The following is a 22759-nucleotide window of genomic DNA, read 5'->3' on the forward strand; positions in this document are numbered from 1 at the left end:
CCTGTTTAGCAGTGGGGACATTTTAGAGGGGAGTCACAATGAAAGATGGGCAACAAGAAGCTGACTCCAATACGTTTTTTAAAACAAATTCTTTAAAGTCACAAGCAAGCATGTACAGGAGCTGGGATCTGAGTCTAGGTAAGCCCAGCTCCATAGTCCAGAATCTTTCTCATGATAGTGCGCTCTCCCCAAACTGACGAGCTGGGTTAACGATGGTCTGAGGACAGGAATGGGCACACCCTCAAGTACTAAGAGCAGCTCAGCCTTTTTCATGAGCTTTTAGTTTTCTAGCTGAGGAACAAATCACATGTAGCATGCTTTCAAAAGAGACTTCTGACCAAAAAGATCAGCTTGATTATAAGGATAACTTTGTACTTAAAGTTTCTTCTGGTAATCTTATTGTAACAATTTGAATGTCTACCTCATTCCTAAATCCTACCTTGCTTTTTTTTGGCCCTTGTTACTGCTGTTCTGTCTCATTTCTTCTACTGTTAGGTTTGTTGAGTCAGTTCTGACTCATAGCCTACTTAAAGCAGAATGAAACAGTCCTATTCCTGTCTCATCCACACAATTGTTGCTAGGTTTGGACCCATTGTTGTAGTCACTGTGTCAATCCATTCTGCGGACCCTCTATGTTACCAAACATGAAGTCCATCACCAGGGGCTGGCTGCTCCTGGTGATACGTCCAAAGTACAGGAGATAAAAGTCTCTGTAGCCGTCCTTGGTTCTAAGAAGCATTCTAGCCATACTTCTTTCAAGTTAGTTCTTCTGGTAATCCATGGCATATTCAATATTCTTTGCTCATACCACAATTTAAATGCATCCATTCTTCAATCTCCCTTCTTCAGTGTCCAGCTTTCGAATGCATATAAGGTAATTTGAAAACCCATGGCTTGGGTCAGTTCTCAGAGTAACATCTTTGCTTTTACTACTTTAAAGGGGCCTTTTGCAGCAGAGCTGTCCACTGCACTACATGATTTTATTCTTGACTGTGTTGCTTCCATGGGCATCGATTATGGATCCAAGGAAAATGAAATCCTTGACAATTTTTTAACTCTCTTAATTAAGGTTCTCTAATTTACCTCTCTGAGTTCTAATATCCATTGTGATGGCTACACAGATCTCACAGACAAAACTCATGATTAAAGGATTTACTAAGGATGTTAAGAAGTTGTAATGCTAAGGGGCCGGCCCCAATCCCAACTATGTGGACACCTGCCCCTCCTCGCAGAAGAATCTATTTCAGAGGACAGCACTGAAGTTGCAGCTCAGGGAGAAGGGCATGTCTGATCAAAGCACATGGGAGCAAATGAAGAGGGAGGAAGAGAGAGTGGAGCACATCCCAAGTCAGAGCAGCCTATCCACAGAGAAGACCACATGGCCGGCCTCACAAGGAGACACGACATTCTTCACTGACCCATAGTCCTACAGGGGACCACACTGGAGACACAGTGTGGGAATTCCGCCCAATCTGATTCCACCACACCGAGGCAAAACACTAAGGGCGTGCAATAGAGCAGCAAGGGGAACAAAGCAACGAAGTCCCCAGGGAATATAAAAAATAGACTTTGGCGCCAGGGCTTGCCACCCCATCAGACTCGACTGGAAAACACTCCTAAAGATCAACAAACAGTCCTTGAACTAACTACAAGCTCTTCTTTCTTGTTGTGTTTTTTGTCATTGGTTTGTTGTTGTTGTTTTGTTTTATTTTGTTGCTTGGTTTTGCTCTGTCTTGTTTTTGTGCATGTTATTATCTCCACAGGTCTGTCTAAATAAGATAGGTTGGAAGAACATCTGGAGGAGGAAACAACGGGACCGACAGTTCCAGGGAGACAAGGGAGAGGAGGAAGTGGGGGGAAAGGTAGTAGTGTTAACAAACCCAGGGACAAGGGAACAAGTGATCCAAATCAGTGGTGAGGAGGGTGTGGTAGGTAGGGTGTGGTGAGGAGGCCTGGTAGGGTGTGATCAAGAGTAATGTAACCAAGAGGAATTACTGAAACCCAAATGAAGACTGAGCATGATAGCGGGACAAGAGGTAAGTAAAAGGAAATAGAGGAAAGTAAAAGGAAATAGGGGAAAGAGCTAGGAGGCAAAGGGCATTTATAGAGATTTAAATAAAGGCAAGTACATACATAAAAATATTTACATATGAGGATGGGCAAATCGATCTATGTGCATATATATATATATGTTTAGTATTAAGGTAGCAGATGGACATTGAACCTTCACTCAAGTACTCTATCAATGCAAGAATACTTTGTTCTATTCAACTGGCATTCTTTGATACTCACATTCCCCACATGATCGCTGAAGACAAAGTGGGTACATAAGCAAATGTGGTGAAGAAAGCTGATGGTGCCTGGCTATCAAAAGATATAGTGTCTGGGGTGTTAAAGGCTTGAAGGTAAACAAGTGGACATCTAGCTCAGAAGCAACAAAGCCCACATGGAAGAAGCACACTAACTTGTGTGATCACGAGGTGTCGAAGGGATCAGGTATCATCAGAACAAAAAATTTTATCATTGTGAATGAGGGGGCGTGTGGGTTGGAGACCCAAAGCCCATCTGTAGGCAATTGGACATCCCCTTGGGGAAGGGTCAGGGGAGGAGAAGAGCCTGTCAGGGTACAATGCAGCAACGATGAAACACACAACTTTCCTCTAGTTCCTAAATGCTTCCTCCCACCCCATGTCCACTATCATGATTCCAATTCTACCTTACAAATCTGGCTAGACCAGAGGATGTACACTGGTACAGATAGGAACTGGAAACACAGGGAATCCAGCGCGGATGATCCCTTCAGGACCAGTGGTGCGAGTGGTGATACTGGGAGGGTGGGTTGGACAGGGGGAACTGCTTACAAGGATCTACATATAACCTCCTCTCTGGGGGATAGACAACAGAAAAGTGGGTGAAGGGAGATGTCGAACAGTGCAAGACAGGACAAAATAATAACTTATAAATTATGGAAGAGTTCATGGGGGGGCGAGCACGGAGGGAGGGGGAAAATGAGGAGCTGATGCCAGGGGCTTAAGTGGAGAGCAAATGTTTTGAGAATGATGAGGGCAATGAATGTACAAATGTGCTTTATACAATTGATGTATGTATGGATTGTGGTAAGAGTCGTATGAGCCCCTAATAAAATGATTTTTAAAAAAAAGTTGTAATGCCAGTGGGAAATGTTCAAGGCAGTTGTTTACCAGGACATGTTACCAAGTTTCAGGTCTGCTAATAAAAGCCCAGAGTGGCATACCAGAATGCTGTCTACCCAAAGGCATTCAGCTTCAGCAACTTGAGTCAGCAAGCTCAGCTCCCTGAATTAAATGCTCAGAGGGCCTCCTCAGCTCAAAGGCACTCAGCTTCACCTCCCTGGGTTAGTTAAGTCCAACTACCCTAATTAAGTACCAGAGGCACCTCACTCTGCTAGCCAGCCTCCTACACAAAAGCATTCCACTTGCTCGGTGGGTTGGGGAGTTCATCCCTCTGTTCCATACTCTGGCTCCTGGTTCTGCTGCTGCTCTTCTGATGACCTAACTGTCATCTGGATCCAGGAGTTGCACTGCACAGGGATCTTAGGTCCAGAGATGCTTTCCACTCCTAGATTTTGTTGGTAATAAAATCACCCCCGCTGATCAGAGGGCTTTTTATACACTGCAGGCAGGCACTCCAGGGAATCTTGTTAGTAATTATTCTCAGATGAATCCTATCAACATCCTCCCCTACCTTCTTCCCACACCCATGCAGTGGGAGTCACACTTGGTGGGAGTCACACTTTGCCTAGTTGAGCCACATTAAAAAAATTTACAGTGAATTTATCATTATGATGATTACTGGTCCAAGTGTGAGGATTTTTTCACCCTCTTTACGTTGACTTGCAATCCACACTTTGGTCTTCATTGGTAAGTGCTTCGGTCTTCTTGACTTTCACCAAGCAAGGTTGTGTCATCTCCGTATCATAGGTTGTTAATAATTCTTGCTCCAATCCTGATGCTGTGATCTTCTTCATATAGTCCAGCTTCTTCTTCTTTTTTTTTTTTATAGTCCAGCTTCTTGATTCATTGGCTCAACAAACAGATTGAATTAGTATGGTGAAAGGAAAAACCCTGACACACACCTTTTTGATTCTGTGGACTACCCCTTTGTTTTGTTTGAACATCTGCATCTTGGATGATGGACACTTTCCACAAGAGCACAGTCAAGTGTTGTGGACTTTTCATCCTTCTCAATGTTATCCATAAGGTGTTATGATCTACACCACTGAAGACCTTTTCACAGTCAGGAAAACATACAGATATGTCTTCTCTGCTTCCAGTCAAGATCCATCTGATGTCAGCAATGACACCCCTCATTTTATCCTCTTCTGAATCTGGCTTGAGTATCTGGCAGTTCACTGTTGATGTACATCTGTAACATTTTAAAAATTATCTTCAGAATAATTTTACTGGTATGTGATACTGATGACACTGTTTGGAAGTTTCTGCATTCTCTTGGATCACCTGGCTTTGTAATGTGCACCACTAAAAATCTCTTCCAGTTGGCTGGCCAGATTGCAGTCTTTCAACATTCCTGGCATAGAAGAAAGAGTTCGTAGAAAGAAAATGTTTTGAAAGTGGGAGGGCAACAAATGTACAAATGTGCTTGCCACAATGGATGGATGTACGGATTGTGATAAGAGTCCTTCCAGTGTTGCATGTTTGTAGGTATTCTACCAAATCCTGGAGACTTGTTTTTCACCACAGCCTCCAGCAGAGCTTGCATTTCTTCTTCTAATACCGTTGGTTCTTGACTGTTTGCTACCTTCTGAAAGGGCTGAACATGGACCAATTCTTTTTGGTACTCTGTGTATGCTTCCTGTGATTTTCAATAGTTTGCCCAAGGGATCCTTCAAAACAACAACTTGTGGCTTTAATGTTTTTCTTCAGTAATTTCATCTTGAAAATTGCCTAGTGTGTTGTGTTCATTCGCTTGGGTTTCTTTTTAATTCCAGGGGATTGCGCATTTCATTATAGTACTTTACTGTGTCTCCTTGAGTTGCCCATTGAAATCTTCGGTTCAGCCTTTACTTACCCATTCTAGGATCAAAAGCAAGTTTGGGAGTCTCTTCTGCCACCCATTGTAGTCTTTTCTTTCTCTCTTGTCTTTTTATTGTACTTTTCTTTCTCCTGGTATGATATTGATGTCATTCTAAAATCCTGTGGTCGTTGGTCATTAGTGTTCAATGTGTGAAATCTATTTTTCACAATGGTCTCTAAAGTCCAGTGGGATGCACTCAAGGCCATATTTTGGATCTTGTGGACTTTCTTAATTTTCTTCAACTTCAATTTGTGTATGAACAATTGACGATCAGTTAGTTCCACAAGTGGTGCCTAGCCTTGTAGTGACTGACAATACCGAGCTTCTCCATGGTCTCTTTCCACAGATGTAGTTGATTGATTCTTGCGTATCCATCTGGGGAGGTCCATGGGTCTATCTGCTGTTTATTTTGTTTGCAACGAATAAGTCATACACACTGAAAGTTGCAACATTCTACCATACAGTCATGGCATTGTTTCTATCACCAAAGCCAGATTTTCCAACAAGAGAATGTTCTTGATTTTCAAACTTGTACATTCCAATCACCAGTAATAACTGGATTTTAAAAAAGTTAGATTAATTTCAGAGTTCAAAAATTATTAAAATCTTTAATTTCTTCATCTTTGGCATTCGTGGTTGGTATAAATTTGAATACAAGTTGTGTTAGCTGGTCTTCCTTATAGGTTTATGGATAGTGTGCTATCACAGCATTGAATTTCAGAGATAAATCTTGATTATCTTTCTGATGATGAAAGCAATACCATTTTTCTTCAATATGTCATTCCCAGCGTAAAAGGCCATATGATTGTCCTAATTCACAATGGCCAATACTCATCCATTTCAGCTCACTTTTGCCTAGGATTTTGAATCATTACATGTTCCATTTCATTTTTGACAATTTACAATTTTCCTTGAATCTTACTTTGCACATTTCACATTCTAGTTATTAACTGGCTGTTTGACACGAATCTGTTTTAAGTCCTTCTATAACTTGACCTCATTTAAATTGCTATCAACTGTATAATTTTAATCACTTTGCCCAAAGAAGTTTCTCACCTGTGGTTAGAAATGTACATGATAGGGACTCCAGGGATCTTCCGGATTCTTCGCTTTAGGTCTCGGTCAACTGTGGCCACAATGTAACACTTGTGCTGTAAGAGACATAGACTGAGTGTTCACCTAGAGCACAGTTTCCTTAGTGACAGCATCTTTGACATAATCACTCCACTAGTCTCAAGAATGACAGTGACTGATAGAAGCAAGGACAGAGCAATGTGCCAGGTAGCTACATAAGGCAAAGATTGTGTATTTGAAATATATATAACAAGTTACCTGGGTTAAATCTAACCTTAAGAATTTTGAGAGAGTTGTATGAGCCCCTAATAAAATGATTTAAAAAAAAAAAGAATTTTGAGAAGGCAGAGAAAGTAATTATTTGAAGGTTGCAAACTATTTCCTGTCTCTCCATTGAAAGGACCTAGGGGCACATTTGGGGTAAATGATGTCTTGGTTTGGGGAAGGATCTCAGATCTCTAGGCAAATGTAGAGTAAGCGCTTTGGCTTGGTGAGGGCAGCATTTCCCTTTCTTTGGGGCTTAAGCCTGGAGCCAGAATTGGACCTCATGGACAAATTTAAGCTTGGCAACTCTGAAAACAATAATAGTTACATATTAGAAGCTATTTTTTGCAACGTATATTCAAGTGTGCTTAATACAATTGAATGATGGATTGTCATAAGATTTGTTAAGAGGCCCCCAATAAAATGATAAAAAAATGAATATTAATTATATATATTTAGAGTTACTATATTTAAAAAAAAAAGAAGCTATTTTGTGTCTTACTTTATTTCTAACATTCCTAAATGTCCAGCTGAGATTATAACTTGCAGTCTAGAGTCTGCTGTATCTCCAGAAATGAAAAGAAATGTCTGTCCCACCCATGGAGGCCAAGTAAAGAACATGCAGAGAAAATGACTTTCTTCACCAGGGAGGCAGGTGGTGCAGAGGCTGAATTCTGCCCTTCCCTGTGGGAGACCTGGCTTTGCTTCTCAACCAGTATACCTTATGCTCAGTCATAACCCACCTGCCAGTGGAAGTTTCTGTGTTGCAGTAATGGTGAACAGGTTTCAGCAGAACTTCCAGGTTAAGAAGAAAAGTCTGCTGCCCTATTTCCAAAAACCAGTCAATGAAAATCCTCTGGCAATCTATTTCTGAAAATCAGTCACTGCAATCTGATCCCAGACTAATCACGGGGATGGCACAGGACCAAGGCTCGATGGCAGCTAACAGCAGCCTTCAACAAAGAAAGACTCTTACAGAGGCGATCAGCAGTGGTTCTTGGCAGTGAAGCCAAACTGAAGAAGGAAAACCCCTACTTATTTAGGGTCCATGTGAAACAGCCCCAGAAGACTCTCAGATTCACCTGAGAAACACTTTTTGGGAGTAGGCATGGTGCAGAGGGACCTCATGGCTGTAGGAGTCATAAATGGAACCATATTTTAGGCTGAGAGGGAAGTGGAGTGATTGACATAGCTCAGGGATTGAAAACCCATGTCTGCTCCCCATTATGGTAAGAGTGTAAGTTTTCAACTCACTTTCTCAAGTCAATGAGGACACCTATGTTTCCTATAAAGAGAGTCTTCGGCTAAACACACATTCTTTTCAAAAAGCATTCAGAGTACTAAACACATTACTGACTGTGAATACTCAGGATAGCATTTTCTTTGCCCCACCACAGAGTGAAGCTGATGAAAACTGATGCTACCTGCGTTACTCTCTGGACTAAGCAGTCATCTGCGTAGGTTCCTTTGTGCGTGCATGGTAACCGTTCAAATCTTGGGTCCTTGGCGATCCTGTAATGTGACACAAGTACATTAAAGAAGCTCTTTTCTGAGCTTCAATCTGTGAGATGAAAACAGTACGATGAATGTGTAGATGTTAAGCCACCTCTGCCCTCCTGAAGTTTATACTCTTAATTTGGAAGGGAATTTACAGGGATGGGAATTCCAGTTTGCTGGTGAATAGTTGGTACTCCTTAGGACATTTAATTTTCACAAAGCTCTGACATTTTACTGATAATGAAGCAGATTCAGAGAAATCACTATGTTTAAAGCCACAGAGGTAGGAAAAGCCAGGATTCAAAACCAAATCATTGTTGACCCCAAATACTTCCCTTTTAGGAAGCTGTCTTAAACAACTGTGGAAGAAGAGAGAGAGGTATAAGCATGGCCACACAATCGTGAAAACCTGGAGTGAACGGAAATTGCTCCAGTGGAATAAAAGGTGGAAGCTCTGGAGGTTCTGCAGGTAAGCATTGGACTGATAAATGTGAGGTCAGTGGTTCACACCTACCAGTCACTCTACAGCAGAAAGATGAGGGTATCTGTTCCCATCAAGATTGAGAGCCTCAGTAACAGCAGTGAAGATACAGCCCGGGGGAGAGCCTTATGATGGCCCACCAAGCCTGGGGGACATCCCTGTTCAGAGCAGTCAATGCAGAGAGGACTGTAGGGCTGGCCGCACCACGAGACATGACGTTCCCTCACTGACCCATAGTGCTACAGGGATAGCACTGGAGACACTGTGTGCCAAGTGTGTCCAGTCTGCCTCATGCACAGCAGGGTGGACGCAACAGGGAGTGCAATAGGGCAGGAAGGGGAGCAAAGTAACTAAGTCCCTGAGGAATTCTGAAAATGGACTTCAGTCTCGGAGGGCAGGACTTGGCACCTCATCAGATCCAATTGGAAAATACTCATAAGGGTCAGCAGGCAGACCTGGAACTAATGATCATTTTTGCCCCCTACCTCCTTGTCTTTTGCTCTATATCTATATAAGATAAGCAGGAAAAACAATCCCAAGGAGAAAACAATGGGACCGGTGGTCCTGGGGGGACATGGGAGAGGAGGGGGCGGAGAAGAGGAGCAGGGAGCCAACAAACTCAGGGAACAAGAGATCTAAAGTTGATGATGAGGAGGACTTATAATGCCTGGTGGGGTTTGATCAAGTGCAATTTATCTAAAAGGAATTACTGAGAGCTGAATGGAAGCTGAGCATGATGGTGGGAGAGGAGGAAGGTGAAAGGAATTGAGGAAAGAAGTAGGAGGTACAAGCTATTTTTAGAGGTATAGCTATAGGCATGCATATATGTACATATATTAATTTTTAACTAAAGGGATAGAGGTAAAAGTACATACATTTATATGTTAAGTATTAAGATAGCAGATGGACCTTGGGCCTCTACTCAAGTCCTCCCTCAATGCAAGAACACTTTGTTCTATTAACCTGGCATTCTTTGATGCTCACATTCCCCACATGATCTCTGAAGACAAAGCGGGTACATAAGCAAATGTGGTGAAGAAAGCTGAGGGTGCCAGGCTATCAAAAGATATAGCATCTGGGGTCTTAAAGGCTTGAAGGTAAACAAGCGGCCATCTAGCTGAGAAGCAACAAAGCCCACATAGAAGAAACACACCAGCCTGTGTGATCACGAGGTGTCGATGGGATCAGGTATCAGGCATCAAAGAACAAAAAATCATATGAAGAAAAATCCTATCATTGTGAATGAGGGGGAGTGCGGAGTGGGGACCCAAAGTCCATCGGTAGGCAACTGGACATCCCCTTACAGGTTTGTGGGGAGGAGATGAGTCAGTCAGGGTGCAGTGTAGCAACAATGAAGCATACAACTTCCCTCTAGTTCTTAAATGCTCCCCCCACCCCACTATCATGATCCCAATTTTACCTTACAAACCCCGCTAAACCAGAAGATATCCACTGGTACAGACAGGAACTGGAAACAGGGGATCCAGGACAGATGAACCCCTCAGGACCAGTGGTGAGAGTGGCGATACTGATAACATTCAGGAAAAGGGAAGCAAGCAAGCAAACAACCAAAATCCAAACTCACTGACATCGGAAAGGTACAGAGCAAATCCTTCTGGCTGGGATAAGAGTTGGTGGTGGAGGAGAGTGAATTGGGATGGAAAGGGAGGTTGGGGAAAGACTGGGAGTGTCTACCAGGCTAAGCTGCGTGTCCCAGGTATGGGGAGTCATCAAAAACTCCCCAGTGACAGAGTGGCGCGAAGAAAAGCAGTGCACTGGTGAGGTCAGACAGGCTGTGGTGGTGGGTACACACTAGAAGGAGAACAGGCTGGTTACTGGAACCTCATAAGCAATAAATAGTATAGGACTTTGCCCTTCTGGTTATCCCTCCATCCTCACGTCATTAACCACGAATCTCTCAGGGTCCTTTCCTAGAAACACACCAGCGTGCAACATCCCCATCTTAAAAAGCGGAAGGAGACAACCCCCTCCTGCTGTGACTAACATTCTGTTTCTCCACGTCTCTTCAACGCTAACCTTGGTGCTGCCATTTGGTGCCTCTATTTTCTCCCCCTCTACTTCTTTTATATTTTTGTTTAAAACAATGGTCCCTTTAGCTTGTCTGTCTATGTAACCACTCCTAGCTTACTGTTATTACTGTAATAGTATTATTAGAGCATGCAATACTATTATTGTACAATACTATTATTGTACATAATACTGTTACTGCATATACTATTATATGCTTCTGTTGCCTTTAACAGAATACGGAAAGATTGAAGATAAAAAACAAAAACAACAGTCCCTAGGGTTGCACCTGACACAAGGCATGCACTCACATGCATGTGACATCCGGGCAGTGGCTATGGGAGACTGCTGAAGAAGGCAGGCAATTGCCTGATGGTGTTGGGGGAGAATATTGGGAGGAAACACAAAAAGACCAACAGTCCCTTCTTTCCCTTTAAAGTATATCAGGTATAAAATATATAGAGTGATGACCACCACCATCTAGTTAAAGAAAGAAAACATTACAAAGTAAAACGAGGCCCTTTCTCCAATCCTAATACTTCAATGACTTCCCCACAAGTTAACAATCATCTTTGTCATTTCCTTACATATTCTGTAAGATTATATATGCACGCATCTATAAAATAGTTTTGTTTGACATGTTTTAAAACTTCAATAAACATTAGCTTCCAAGTATGCCCCTGTGTTGTTTTGCTCCACATTCACAGAGAACATTCCACACAATGTATCCATTTCCTTTCTAATGAACCTTTTGGCTACTGGTAGTTTTTTTTGCTATTACAGCCATGAGAAAACTCTGACGTGCTCACCAATAGATTGGAGTTTCTCTCTAGCAGTCCCTTTCCTTTTTACCGGTCTACAACACACAGCTTGCACATAGCTGAATACACGCACTGAAATACGTAAGTACACACTACATAGAAATAACATGTACAGAGAAAAATATGAAAGTGGAAAAGGCTTTGTGAGACAGCTCAGTCTTTCCTACATGTATGTTGACATTTTAGTTTAGTCTGCCTGATTAAAAAACACACTGGTTGTGATCCATTACATTGCTTTCACATCCAATGGACTATGTGTGATCTGTTTGAAAGACACTGCATTGTTAATAATATACAGGACCTAGTGAATGAGGGGGGAGTGCGGAGTGGAGACCCAAAGCCCATTTGTAGGCCACTGGACATCCCTTTACAGAAGGGTCTCGGAGATGAGAGGAACCAGTCAGGGTGCAATGTAGCAACAATGAAAAGTACAATTTTCCTCTAGTTCCTAAATGCTTCCTCCCCCACCACTGTCACGATCCCAATTCTACCTTGCAAGTCTGGCTAGACCAGAGGGTGTGCACTGGTACAGATAGGAACTGGAAACACAGGGAATCCAGGACGGATGATTCCTTCAGGACCAGTGGTGTGAGTGGTGATACTGGGAGGGTAGAGGGAGGATGGGTTGGAAAGGGGGAACCAATTACAAGGATCTACATGTGACCTCCTCCCTGGGGGATGGACAACAGAAAAGTGGGTGAAGGGAGATGTCAGACAGGGCAAGATATAACAAAATAATAATTTATAAATTTTATCAAGGGTTCATGAGAGAGGGGGGAACGGGGAGGGAGGGGAAAAAATGAGGACCTGATGCCAGGGGCTTAAGTGGAGAGCAAATGTTTTGAGACTGATAAGCGCAAGGAATGTACAGATGTGCTTTACACAGTTGATGTATGTATGGATTGTGATAAGTTATATGAGCCCCTAATAAAACAATAAAAAATAAATAAAACAATAAAAAAAACACTCAAAAGATTAATTTTAGGGAAATTTTTTATTATGAAAGTAATGGGTCCACGTGGACCTCCAAGTGGGGCTGAGGTGAGCAATGCTACCATAAAACGTCTCTGACGGCAAAAAATAAAAAGAAAGTAATGGTATATATTTAAGCTTTTATTATGAATCAAATGTTGTTGACCATGTTTTTACTCCCTGACCTCTAATTTCTTTTGATATAATATCAATTAATATTTATTTAATAAAAGAATATAGACCTTGGTTCTATCCGATATTGCCACACTGTTCTCCATGGTGTCTGTCCAATTTTCAGCCTTAGCATCTGAGCATGAACAGTCTCACCGCTCCACTTTCACCTATTCTTGGCATGTCAAGCAAGCTTAAACTTTTTTTGGTCAATCAAATGGGTATGAAATGTTTCATTGGGAATTGAAGAATTATTTCTTTTCTCAGTTTTGTAGAAATCCTTTATACATTTAAAATGTAAACCCGGCTTACTAACACTATCTCAGTCAGTGACTCCTCTTTTCACTTTGCTTATGGTACCTTTTGTTTGTATAGAATTATTCAACTTCAGCAGTCAAATTGATAAATTTCCCAGTGTGAGCTAGCCTTCATCAGAAATCCATATCTTTAGGATATTCTCTATATGAAGCGGCTTACAAAAAACTCATAGAAAAATTCTAATACCTTTAAAATCTATTTTTGAAGCCCCTTTGTAGTCTTTTATTTTTAAATCATTTTATTGGGGGCTCATACAACTCTTATCACAATCCATACATACATCCATTGTGTCAAGTACTTTTATACATTTGTGTCCCTCATCATTCTCAAAACATTTGCTTTCTACTTAAGCCCTTGGTATCAGCTCCTCATTTTTCCGCTCCCTTCCCGCTCCCCCACCTTTGTATTTTCTACTGAAATGTTGGCTCCTTACCCTAATGGGAATTGACTAGTGTGTAATTTTATTCCTTTTCACAGGATTAAGCAATTAACTTTACATTTTATCACATTCCCATGGATCTAAGCAATGCTATCACTCTGATACATTATGTTCCTATTGTTTGTTTCTTTGCCTTAAACGAATAGATTTCACAGGTTACAAATACATCAAAATTCACTAACTATAAATGTATACACACAGTGTTCAATGACAAATTTATACAATTCAACTCCCATTATAATTGACATAAAACATTTCTACCACCACAAATAGTTCCCTTGGAAGTTAATCTACTTTTCCCACCCTTGACAAGTGACAAAAGAAATAATTCTTGAATTCCCAATGAAACATTTCATACCCATTTGATTGACCAAAAAAGTATGGTTCTACCTTTACTGGAATGTCATATAAATCACACACTCCAGAGCTCTTAGTCTGGCCTTTATTAGTATAATGCTGTAGCGACCCACCCATGGTGCATGTATTCGTTAGTTAGTATTACCGGTGAGTTTTCTACTGTTTTGCTACATCAGTTTATCATTCACTGGTTGATGGCAGTTTCTGTTGTTTCCAGTTTGGTTATTCTGAATAATAAAAGCTGGTGTCAGCTTTGAATTTGTGTGGGCATGTTTTCATTATCTTGGGTAAGTAAGTGGAAAGAGAAATGTTGGGTGATGATGAAAACGCTTTATTTTATGACTGTGATGCTGGCTACCTGACTATACATTTGCCAAAACTCATCATTTACATTCAGAAAATTAGTGATTGTCATAACACGCAATTTATACTTCAATAAAGGTAACCACAAAAAAAATCCATTGGTCTACCCCCTGCTCACCAAATGATCTATTATTTTGTCCTTTGACTGGATCGTTTACTCTGCATTATCTTCTAGTTTCATGGGTGAATCATTTTGAAAATACTGCTTCAATGAGTTATACAGATGTTTCAAATATTGACACATCTCATCATATAATATCCAAAGACATCACACTCACTCTTTCACATGACCACCAATCTCAACAGAAAGACCACAAGTACTAGCAAAAGGAGAAGCTCATGTTAATAGATCTACATTTCCCAAAATTCCATTTGCTTAGAAACTGGAACTTTACCCTGGGCAACCAATGCAGTCAGTTGGTTTCCCTAAAGTGGCAGGTTACCTCCTTGATCTCTGAGGACAAATCAGGCAAACACCAAAGTCTGCAGTCACATAAAACGGTCTTTCATTTCAAAAGGAAGCTTGCGCCCAAATACCTCCTTGTGACAACCTTCCCCCTCCCTCTGGTAGGGCAAAAGTGCTTTGTGTGAACTTCCCATTTCATCACAAAGGGCACTGATAAGCACGCCATATCAAGGTTTAATAAAAAACCAAACTCACTACCATGGAGCCGATTTTGACTCACAGGGACCCCAGAAGGCAAGGGAGAACTGCCCCAAGGTTTCCAAGTCTGTAACTCTTACAGGAGTGGAAAGCCTCATCTTTCTCCCTTGAAGTGGCTGGTGGTTTCAAACTGCTGACCTTGTAGTTAGCAATGAGTTACACTGCCAGGACTCCTAAGGTTTAATAAAGTGAACACGTTTATGTGAACTGGCATTAAAAAATTTTTAACTGTCAGAGGAGGGTAGTGAAGAATATCAAATGTATACTTTCTTGATCATAACTAGATAACTAGTTTTTATATGATTTTTATTTAACTAGCCTTTGACTGGTAAACATGCAGGAGGGTTAAAGGAATCTCCAGTAAATCAGTTTAGAACAAATTTAAAATAGCTCCTCCTTACCTTAGTGCCACTCGATACTTCTGTCCTAACTTCTCAATTTCAGCCATGACACAGTCAGTTATACAAGGAATACCTGACCGAAAAATATACATTAGCAACAGAACTTGCAAAGAATATTGTTCTATTCTCTCTAAATTAGGTTACTTGGAAGCTTTCAGTGACTCAGGAAACTTCTGGAATGACAGCAGAGTAAGCACAATGAAATGTACTGAGATGAACAGTTAAGAACTAAAGAAAACTCTCTAAAGGATCCGGAGCCATGTCCCAGCCCCACACACAGGCTCCAAACACAATCTGCCATACAAAACAGCATTCAGAGAGCGAATGTGCACCCATGCCCCCTAGTCTCGACAGAGTACGTCAGACAGAGCAGAGGGCCCTTCCAACACTCTGCCCTTAATCTGGAAGAAGACCATGAAGAGAGAAAGCATTCCATTTATGAGTGTCCATTTTTATAGTCTGCATGTGAAATAAACCAGCCATGAAGGGATCTGGCTTGCACGGCAGGGGGGCACGAACAGGGCAGAGTGAGGTCACCAGTATTTGAAGAGGGTTGTCACTGAATGACCATAAACTTGACCCTTGAGTAGAGAACTTCTCAGATCATGTAGAAAATGGTTTGAAAGTGACGAATTGAAACGTGGGCTCCAGATGAAGTTTCAGGTTGAGCAGATATTATGAAATACCAGTATCTGGTAGTTCCACTTAAATTTTAAACTTGTGCCCAGGTAAACAAAGTGTCTCAATCACTGCTTTCGAGTTAATTCTGACTCATGGTGACCCTACAAGGCATAGAACATTTCCTGTCCATTTCTGAGACTGTAACTCTTTACGGGATGGAAAGCCTCATCTTTCTCCTGTGGAGCAGCTGGTGGTTTCAAATTACTGACCTTGTGATAGGCAGCCAATCCCTAACCACTATGAAACCAGGGCTTCTAAGAAAGTGTCTAGGTAACAAGGGAGTTCAAATCACACATTCTACTTCTGCAGACCCAGCTACAACCTTCTCTTCCAAGGATTAAAATGTGAAACAAAGAAAACAATGCAAGGAACTAGAAAAGCAGAGGGCAGGACAGTCAATTTGATCACATATGAGTGAAAAATTCCTGCTTGATGGCTATCAAATAAAAGCCTTGATAGTTCATGGACGTTCCACGTCTGCTGAATCGAGCTTGAATTTCTGGCAACTCTCTGTTGATGTGTTGCTGCAACTGTTTTTGAATGATCTTCAGCAAAATTGTACTTGCATATTGTTTGATAATTTCTGTATTTTGTTGGGTCACCTTTCTTTGGAATGGGCACAAATATGGAAATCTTTTAGTCAGTTGGCCAGGTGGCTGGCTGTCTTACAAATTTCTTGGTATAGACACGTGATGCTTCCAGTGCTTCCTCAGCTTGCTGAAACATTTCAATTGGTATTCCACCAATTCCTGGAATTTCTTGTTTTTGCTAATGCCTCCAGAGCAGCTTGGATTTAGTCCTTCTTGATTCTTGATCTTTTGCTGCATACTCATTGAAATGGTTAAACAATGAATACTGACCAATTCTTATGATACAGAGACTGTGTATTTCTTCCATCATCTCTTGACACTGTCTTCATCATTCAATATTTTGCCCACAGAATCTTTCAATATTACAACTGCAAGCCTGTCTTTCCCCCAGTTCTTTCAACTTGAGAAATGCTGACCATGTTTTCCTTTTGGTGTTCACATTTCATTACAGTATTTTAGTTTGCCTTCTTAAGCAGCCCGTGAAATGTTCTATTTAGCCCTTTTATTTCATTATTCTTGCTTTAGCTTTTTTCTTTCTTGTTTTTTTTTTAATGATCTATTTTTTTTGGTTGTTCTTAGAACTCAGCAAAATAAAATGTTTTTGTTGTTGAACAATATTATTTCATACAAACAGGCCAAAATAAAATAAAAGCAACTTCATAGACAAAAAAAAAAAAGGGAAAAAACCCTTTTATCTTTTGACTTTTTTAACCATCCCATACAAAACACTACTTATAGTACAGCTAAGTACATACACAAAGAAATAATACTGGGGTTGTTGTTCTGTTTTTATCACAAGTTTATTAGGTTTCCTGGGTATTATACTGAACATGGTCACACCACAGGTAAAGTCAGAAGTAGGACACAGACTGCTCCAAAGGCTCGTTTTGTCATCTGAGATAATTTAAAATGGCTGAGCTCTAACTATATGTACAAAAGTAGAAAATGTTCATTGAAAGTATACAAATTTTCCCATCTTAAAAGTACGTTTGAGAAAAAAAGCAGGGTTGTAGAAGTTTAGGCTCTGTTGCAAGTTCAACAGGGTTTGGGGTTGGGGGTGTGGTGAGTGTAGTCATCTGTGGTGGCACTGCCTCAAATGGGTGGGAGGAATTCTACTTGAAGGTGACCACGTTTTGGTTCTGAGATAGGAAGTAAAAGGTAAATGGTTAATGGTGACCTTAAGAAAAACAAACAAGTTTAAGTTTCCTCATTTGATGGGAGCCCTGGTGGTGTAGTGGTTACGAGTCGAGCTGCTAACTGCAAGGACAGCAGTTCGAAACCACTAGCTGCTCCTCGGGAGAAAGACTTTTTACTCCTGTAAAGAGTTAGTCTTGGCGACTCACAGGGGCAGTTCTATCCTGTCCTGCAGTCACTACGAGTCAGAATTGACTGGAGGGCAATGAGTTTGGTTTGCTTTTGTTTTCTTCTTTTGCTGTCCAGTCATCCTTGTTGCTCTTCTGCTTCTTGGTGGTAACATTATTCTCATCATCTTCAGCTGCCCGTTTGCCTGTAACTGCCTCTTCTACACCTCATCTTCTTCCTCCCTCTCCTTTTAAAAAAAAATCATTTTATTGAGGGCTCGTACAACTCTTACCACAATCCATCCATCCATCGTGTCAAGCACATTTGTACACTTGTTGCCATCATCATGCTCAAAACATCTGCTTTCTACTTGAGCCCTTGGTAGCAGCTCTCCCTCTCCTTCTTCATCTACCTTGTTGTCAGCCTCCTTTGCCTTACATTCTTTGTTAGCATTTCCATTAGCTGGTGCATCTCTTCCACAACCTCCTTCTCCTTTAAGTGCTTGGTGATAACCTCAGAACTGGTGTCCTGGCAGCACCAGAGTGGTGGGGCACCCTGGTGAGCCTATGCAGTGGATTACAGAGAAAGCACAGGTTTGGGGACTCTGGTGAGAGAACTGTTGGAGTCCATGGTGGTGGAGAAGTCATGCAGTGGAGGTAGCTGCAGCAAGTGGGACCCGGGAACAATGCAAAGATGGTTTTTCAGAACAGCCAGTGGGGGTTGACTTTTTGTTTTCTTCAAGAATGATGTTCTTGGTGGTATTTCCTAGCTCATCAGTCACCTGTCATTAGGCTTCAATGTGTCAAATATGATGAAGATAATCTCTAAATTCAGGTGGGATATACTCAGGTTGTATTTTGGCTCTCATGGGACTGTTTTAATTTTCTTCAGCTTCATATGAGCAGTTGATGGACTGTTCCATCGTCGGCCTCTGGTCTCATTTTGGCTGCTAATTGCAAACTTCTCCATTGTCTCTCTGCACAGTTGTGGTTAATTTGATTCTTGTGTATTCTGTCTGGTAGTCCATGTGTACCATTCCACTTATGTTGGTAAAAAAAGGCATTTGCAATGAAGCTCCTGGTCCTGTAAAATTCTATCATGTTATCTGGAGCTTCGTTTCTATTACCAAGGCCTTATTTTACAAATAGTGCCCTTTTCTCTTTGTTCCCAACTTTTGCATTCTATTGCATTCAATTTATTGTCAATAAATTATCAATGTATCTTATTTTTAGAAAAGGCACAGTGGGTGAGCAATGCACTAGAGCTATACTCTAAGGGACTCAGACCTATGAAAGCTTAACTATATGGCCAACACTATCCTAAACAATTACCATCTACATATTAGTGATAGATCTATAGTCAAAGAGACAATTCATCTCCATGGGGCCGTGGCTGAGTCCTCCGTAAATTTCATTTATAAATATGCCATAGCATTTCTGGAGAAGTAGTTCAGACAACTGTAAGAAACATCACAGGGAATACAAAGACCTTGCCATGTCTAGGGCTAGTGAAAGCCCACTGTTCGAGGGACAATAGGACCCCAAACTTCATATTATTCTCTAGTCTTTCCAAAATAATTTGTAAAAAAAATTAAGGTACTACATGCACATAACTTAACAAGAAGTTCAACAAGGCCTGGGTGGGTGGGGGTGAAAACCCCACTCTGTTCCCTGACTCTCCCCACCCCATTCTTCTGGATCCTTTTACTCCATCAGCTGTCTGCTCACCGTGGGTTGCCTTCACATCCTGATAAGGAACCCTCACCCCCATCTTGTCTTGCTAGTTTTAGTAAACTAATAAACATCTACATTACTACCACTCAATACATTATTCATTTTATAATATCCTTTAAACATGGAGGAAGGAAGAACATTTTTTTTCCTTTTGATGTCAGTAATTTAGTTTTTACAGTGGAGCATAAGTCAAATTTCCATATTTGTTTTATGAGGTAACTGGAAATTACATGACCATAAATGCAGCACAAAATCTAACAGATCTACTAGGAAGTTGGCCTAAATTTACTTTTTCTTGCTCATGGTAAGAACATATGAAAGAAGAGAGACCTAAATACATGAGGAGAATCTATGACTGAAGAAATGCATACCTAAGCTTAAATAAACTACTTCAATTCCTTTGTACTAATAACACCAAAACACATACATTTAGGACTCATGGGTGACCATCTAACTACTAGTATTGTAATTTTAAGTGAAAAACTGTCTTATTTAGTACTTCTGCATTGGAATAGAATAAGGAATGTTTCCTCCTTAATTTAAAAAAGTATATCTATTGAAAAAATAGGAATATTTACTAACTCCGAATTTAAAATAAAGATTTTGAAAAAATTCCCCTCTCATATTAAATCGAATGCCCACAGGAAGGCAAAAGCATTCTAAGAGTTTTCAGAATTGTGGAAGTTTAATTAGTCTCAATAAATTTCCATTATTTTTCAGTTCATCGAAGCTGGTCATTGCTTTGGTGAGTAGCAGATTAAATGGCCTACAGCTCCATGAACTTGAATCTCACTCCCCCCCTCTCTCTCCATGTATTTGGAACACAATTACCCCTCCTGTACAAATGTCACTAATATGAAAGCATGCCACTCACACTTGGCATACAGGCAGTCCATCATTGACTGTACTAGGTCCAGTTTGGCTTTGATGGAGAAGTTGATAAAGTTGGTATCAACTAGGATGTGGTAAGGCGGGCCCAGCTGTGTGTTATATTGGAAGAACAAGCAGGAAGGGTGTTGGGGCCTGAAGGAAAAAGAAAAAGGACACAAAATAATGTTGACATAGATATTTTGGTATCAACAACAACAAAGAGAAATTTCCACTTAGGGCAGTTTGCTATAGATTAAACTTCCCTTTCTTTGGTCACTTGAAATAAATCCTAAAAAGTAAAGCAAGAAACTAACAAGGCATCTCAATTGCAGGCCCACTAACCTAGTTCACTATAACTTATACATCCAACTAGCCGACCCACCTCTTCCTCTAGCATGAGCAGAGTAGCCGTGAGCATAGTAAAGTTGAATATAGCTCCCATGATTAAAATGATAGTATAGTCTGTTGTTCTCACAGGATTCTAATGTGGCTCTATGAAATGTGATATAGGAGAACAGGTGTTCCGTGTTAGGCTTATACACTGTATCAGGGCTTGTTTTTATGCAAAAGCCCAAGCTGTCTCCTCTGAATATAGCGGTAGTACATATGCTAGCGCATCAAACAGTGTCCACCTGTGATACAGCCACCTGCAATCAGTGAAAAATGGCAAGAATAAGGAAAATGTGGCAAGGTTCTCATTAAGTTAAATTATTTATTTAAAAGGCATGATTTTTATTTTGAAAACATATCATTAATTTTAAAAAGCCACAACTGAAAAAACCTAGCTGATTACCCCAGGATTTCAGAGGACATTGTACTGCCCTATGAAGTCCAAAAACTTTCAAATGACTGGAGTGGGGATAGGCTCATTGATACTACTCTTATGTGCATACTTGTGTCAGTCTTGCAAATGACTAAGCCAATCAATTTATAGAAAGTCTCGATTTCTAAGAGGTGTACAGTCTTTCAATGACTCTTCTAGTTTGAAAGTAAAACATGAAATTCTATTACTCACACTTCTCTTTCTTTGAGTGCGCTGGGATCTTTCTTTTCTTTCTTTTTAGGTTTTAATCTGTCTTTTTCTTTACTAGGAAGAAAATGTAAATGAGATCCAAGGGAGAAGAGAAAAACAAAACAAATTAGCAGTTATAATCTCACTCAAAGTCAAGTTTCTTTCTCTCTTTTGTCTATGGAAGAAATCGAATGTTGTCATTTCTTTATGTTAATATCAGATTATACTCTGAGGACAAATAGATGAAATGGGAGGTGGCCTTGAAATATAATTAATAAAAAACATAATAAAAAATTTAAATCCCTAGTCAATAATCCCTAAAAACTAAAATGGGTAAATAAGTGTTGGTCATAATATAATTTATTTTTTAGTCAGAAGCTATCAAATCAAGGATCAAAATCGACTCCAACTTAGTGTGCAGTCTTCTGCAGACTCAGGTGTTTTAACAAAAGTAGAAAAAAGGGGGTTTCCAATATGCCTCTTATAAAGGACTAAAATGTAATGGCACACATATTATATAAACTTTAACTAGGAAGAAAAAAACAGTAAGATGCTGTCCTAAAAATCACACAATAAACTCATTAGTAAAGGCGGAGAATCCTATTTAATAACTCCAGTGACCATTCTCTTGTTTTGAGTCACTTAAACACAATAAAGGGCAGTTCTCATCAATAACTTTGTCCTCTATTCTCTCAAATAAGAATGTTTAGGTGCTCATTATAATAGGGAATATAATCTTTCTTCTCCCACAGTGATTTGGATTCTGAAGCAATTTTTAAGATGGAGATATTTGGGAGTTCCATTCTCTTTCAAAATTTGTTTTGAGAGTCAGGTGGTGGAGACATGAGACAAACGTGGTCTCCGACTACACCTTTCAACAATGACAACGATCTTTTCTGGGGACTGCAACGGTAAGATGATAAAGGGAATTCTACATATTTCACAAAACTGCTGCAAGGCATTACTGCAAAATCGTATAATAACCAAGGAACAACGTGAATGGTTCAATTGTATTCACTTCCCTAGTATAACTCATTCACCAGCAAGGTGACTGTTATATTTCTACCCACTGTCCCGTGACAAAGTAACTCAAGGCACAGTAATACATTTTTATTACTGATCCCGTGACTCCTCTCTGACCCAATTGATTTCAGACACTCACAGCCTCTGATCTCTGAGACTAAGCATTCGCTTCATGGTCGCATATTTCCTTGTTTTCTTTTGCTTCCCCTTGAAAGAGAAATCAGAGTTAAACAGGTTGGGAATGAATGGATTCTCCGCCCCCCACCCCCCCCTTCGGTCTCTTGCTCATTCTTTCCTCAAAAATCCCAGCCCCCTGGTGACCGCCCTGTCCGGACCCAGCCCTCTCCCCTCAGTAGCAGCGTCGCAGACACCATTAGTTTTTAAACTAAGCTCGGAATGGAAATATGCAAGGGGAGCGTGAAGGGAACTTGGTCAATGACCGACTCCCTTTCGAGCTCTGACACAAAGTAGTCTCCGAATCTCCCTTTCGGACCCTCCTCTCACCATCTTCAAGCCACACTTCTCTTCTCGCTTCCGCAATCAGTGCCGGCGCGAGCCTTTGACGTCACCTCACGCAACTTCCGGCAGGAGGGAGCCCGGAAGCGGAAGACACTTTGGGAACGGC

General features: G+C 40.7%; 1 protein-coding gene across 1 annotated transcript; it reads right to left on the bottom strand.

The window, feature by feature from the left end:
- Positions 1-6108: 6108 nt before the first annotated feature.
- Positions 6109-22663, bottom strand: FCF1 (FCF1 rRNA-processing protein). Its single transcript, XM_030884856.2, has 7 exons — positions 22639-22663; positions 22274-22341; positions 21115-21186; positions 20104-20252; positions 14924-14996; positions 7836-7923; positions 6109-6224 (listed from the first exon to the last, which is right to left on the bottom strand). The coding sequence occupies exons 1-7, from the start codon at positions 22639-22641 to the stop codon at positions 6126-6128; spliced, it is 552 nt and encodes a 183-aa protein (XP_030740716.2). The 5' UTR covers positions 22642-22663; the 3' UTR covers positions 6109-6125.
- Between the last annotated feature and the right edge of the window lie 96 nt (positions 22664-22759).

The sequence above is a fragment of the Echinops telfairi genome, unplaced genomic scaffold (genome assembly GCF_000313985.2).
Source record: "Echinops telfairi isolate 266 unplaced genomic scaffold, ASM31398v2 ScPeMD7_18;HRSCAF=68, whole genome shotgun sequence".
Classification (NCBI taxonomy): domain Eukaryota; kingdom Metazoa; phylum Chordata; class Mammalia; order Afrosoricida; family Tenrecidae; genus Echinops; species Echinops telfairi.

Excerpts from the sequence above, each read along its gene's own strand:
- FCF1 (XM_030884856.2), bottom strand. Across the intron at positions 20,253-21,114 it reads GCACTCAAAGAAAGAGAAGT|GCCCCAACACCCTTCCTGCT; the intron begins GTGAGTAATAGA and ends TTTTTCCTTCAG. Across the intron at positions 6,225-7,835 it reads TAGTCCAGAGAGTAACGCAG|CACAAGTGTTACATTGTGGC; the intron begins GTAGCATCAGTT and ends TGTCTCTTACAG.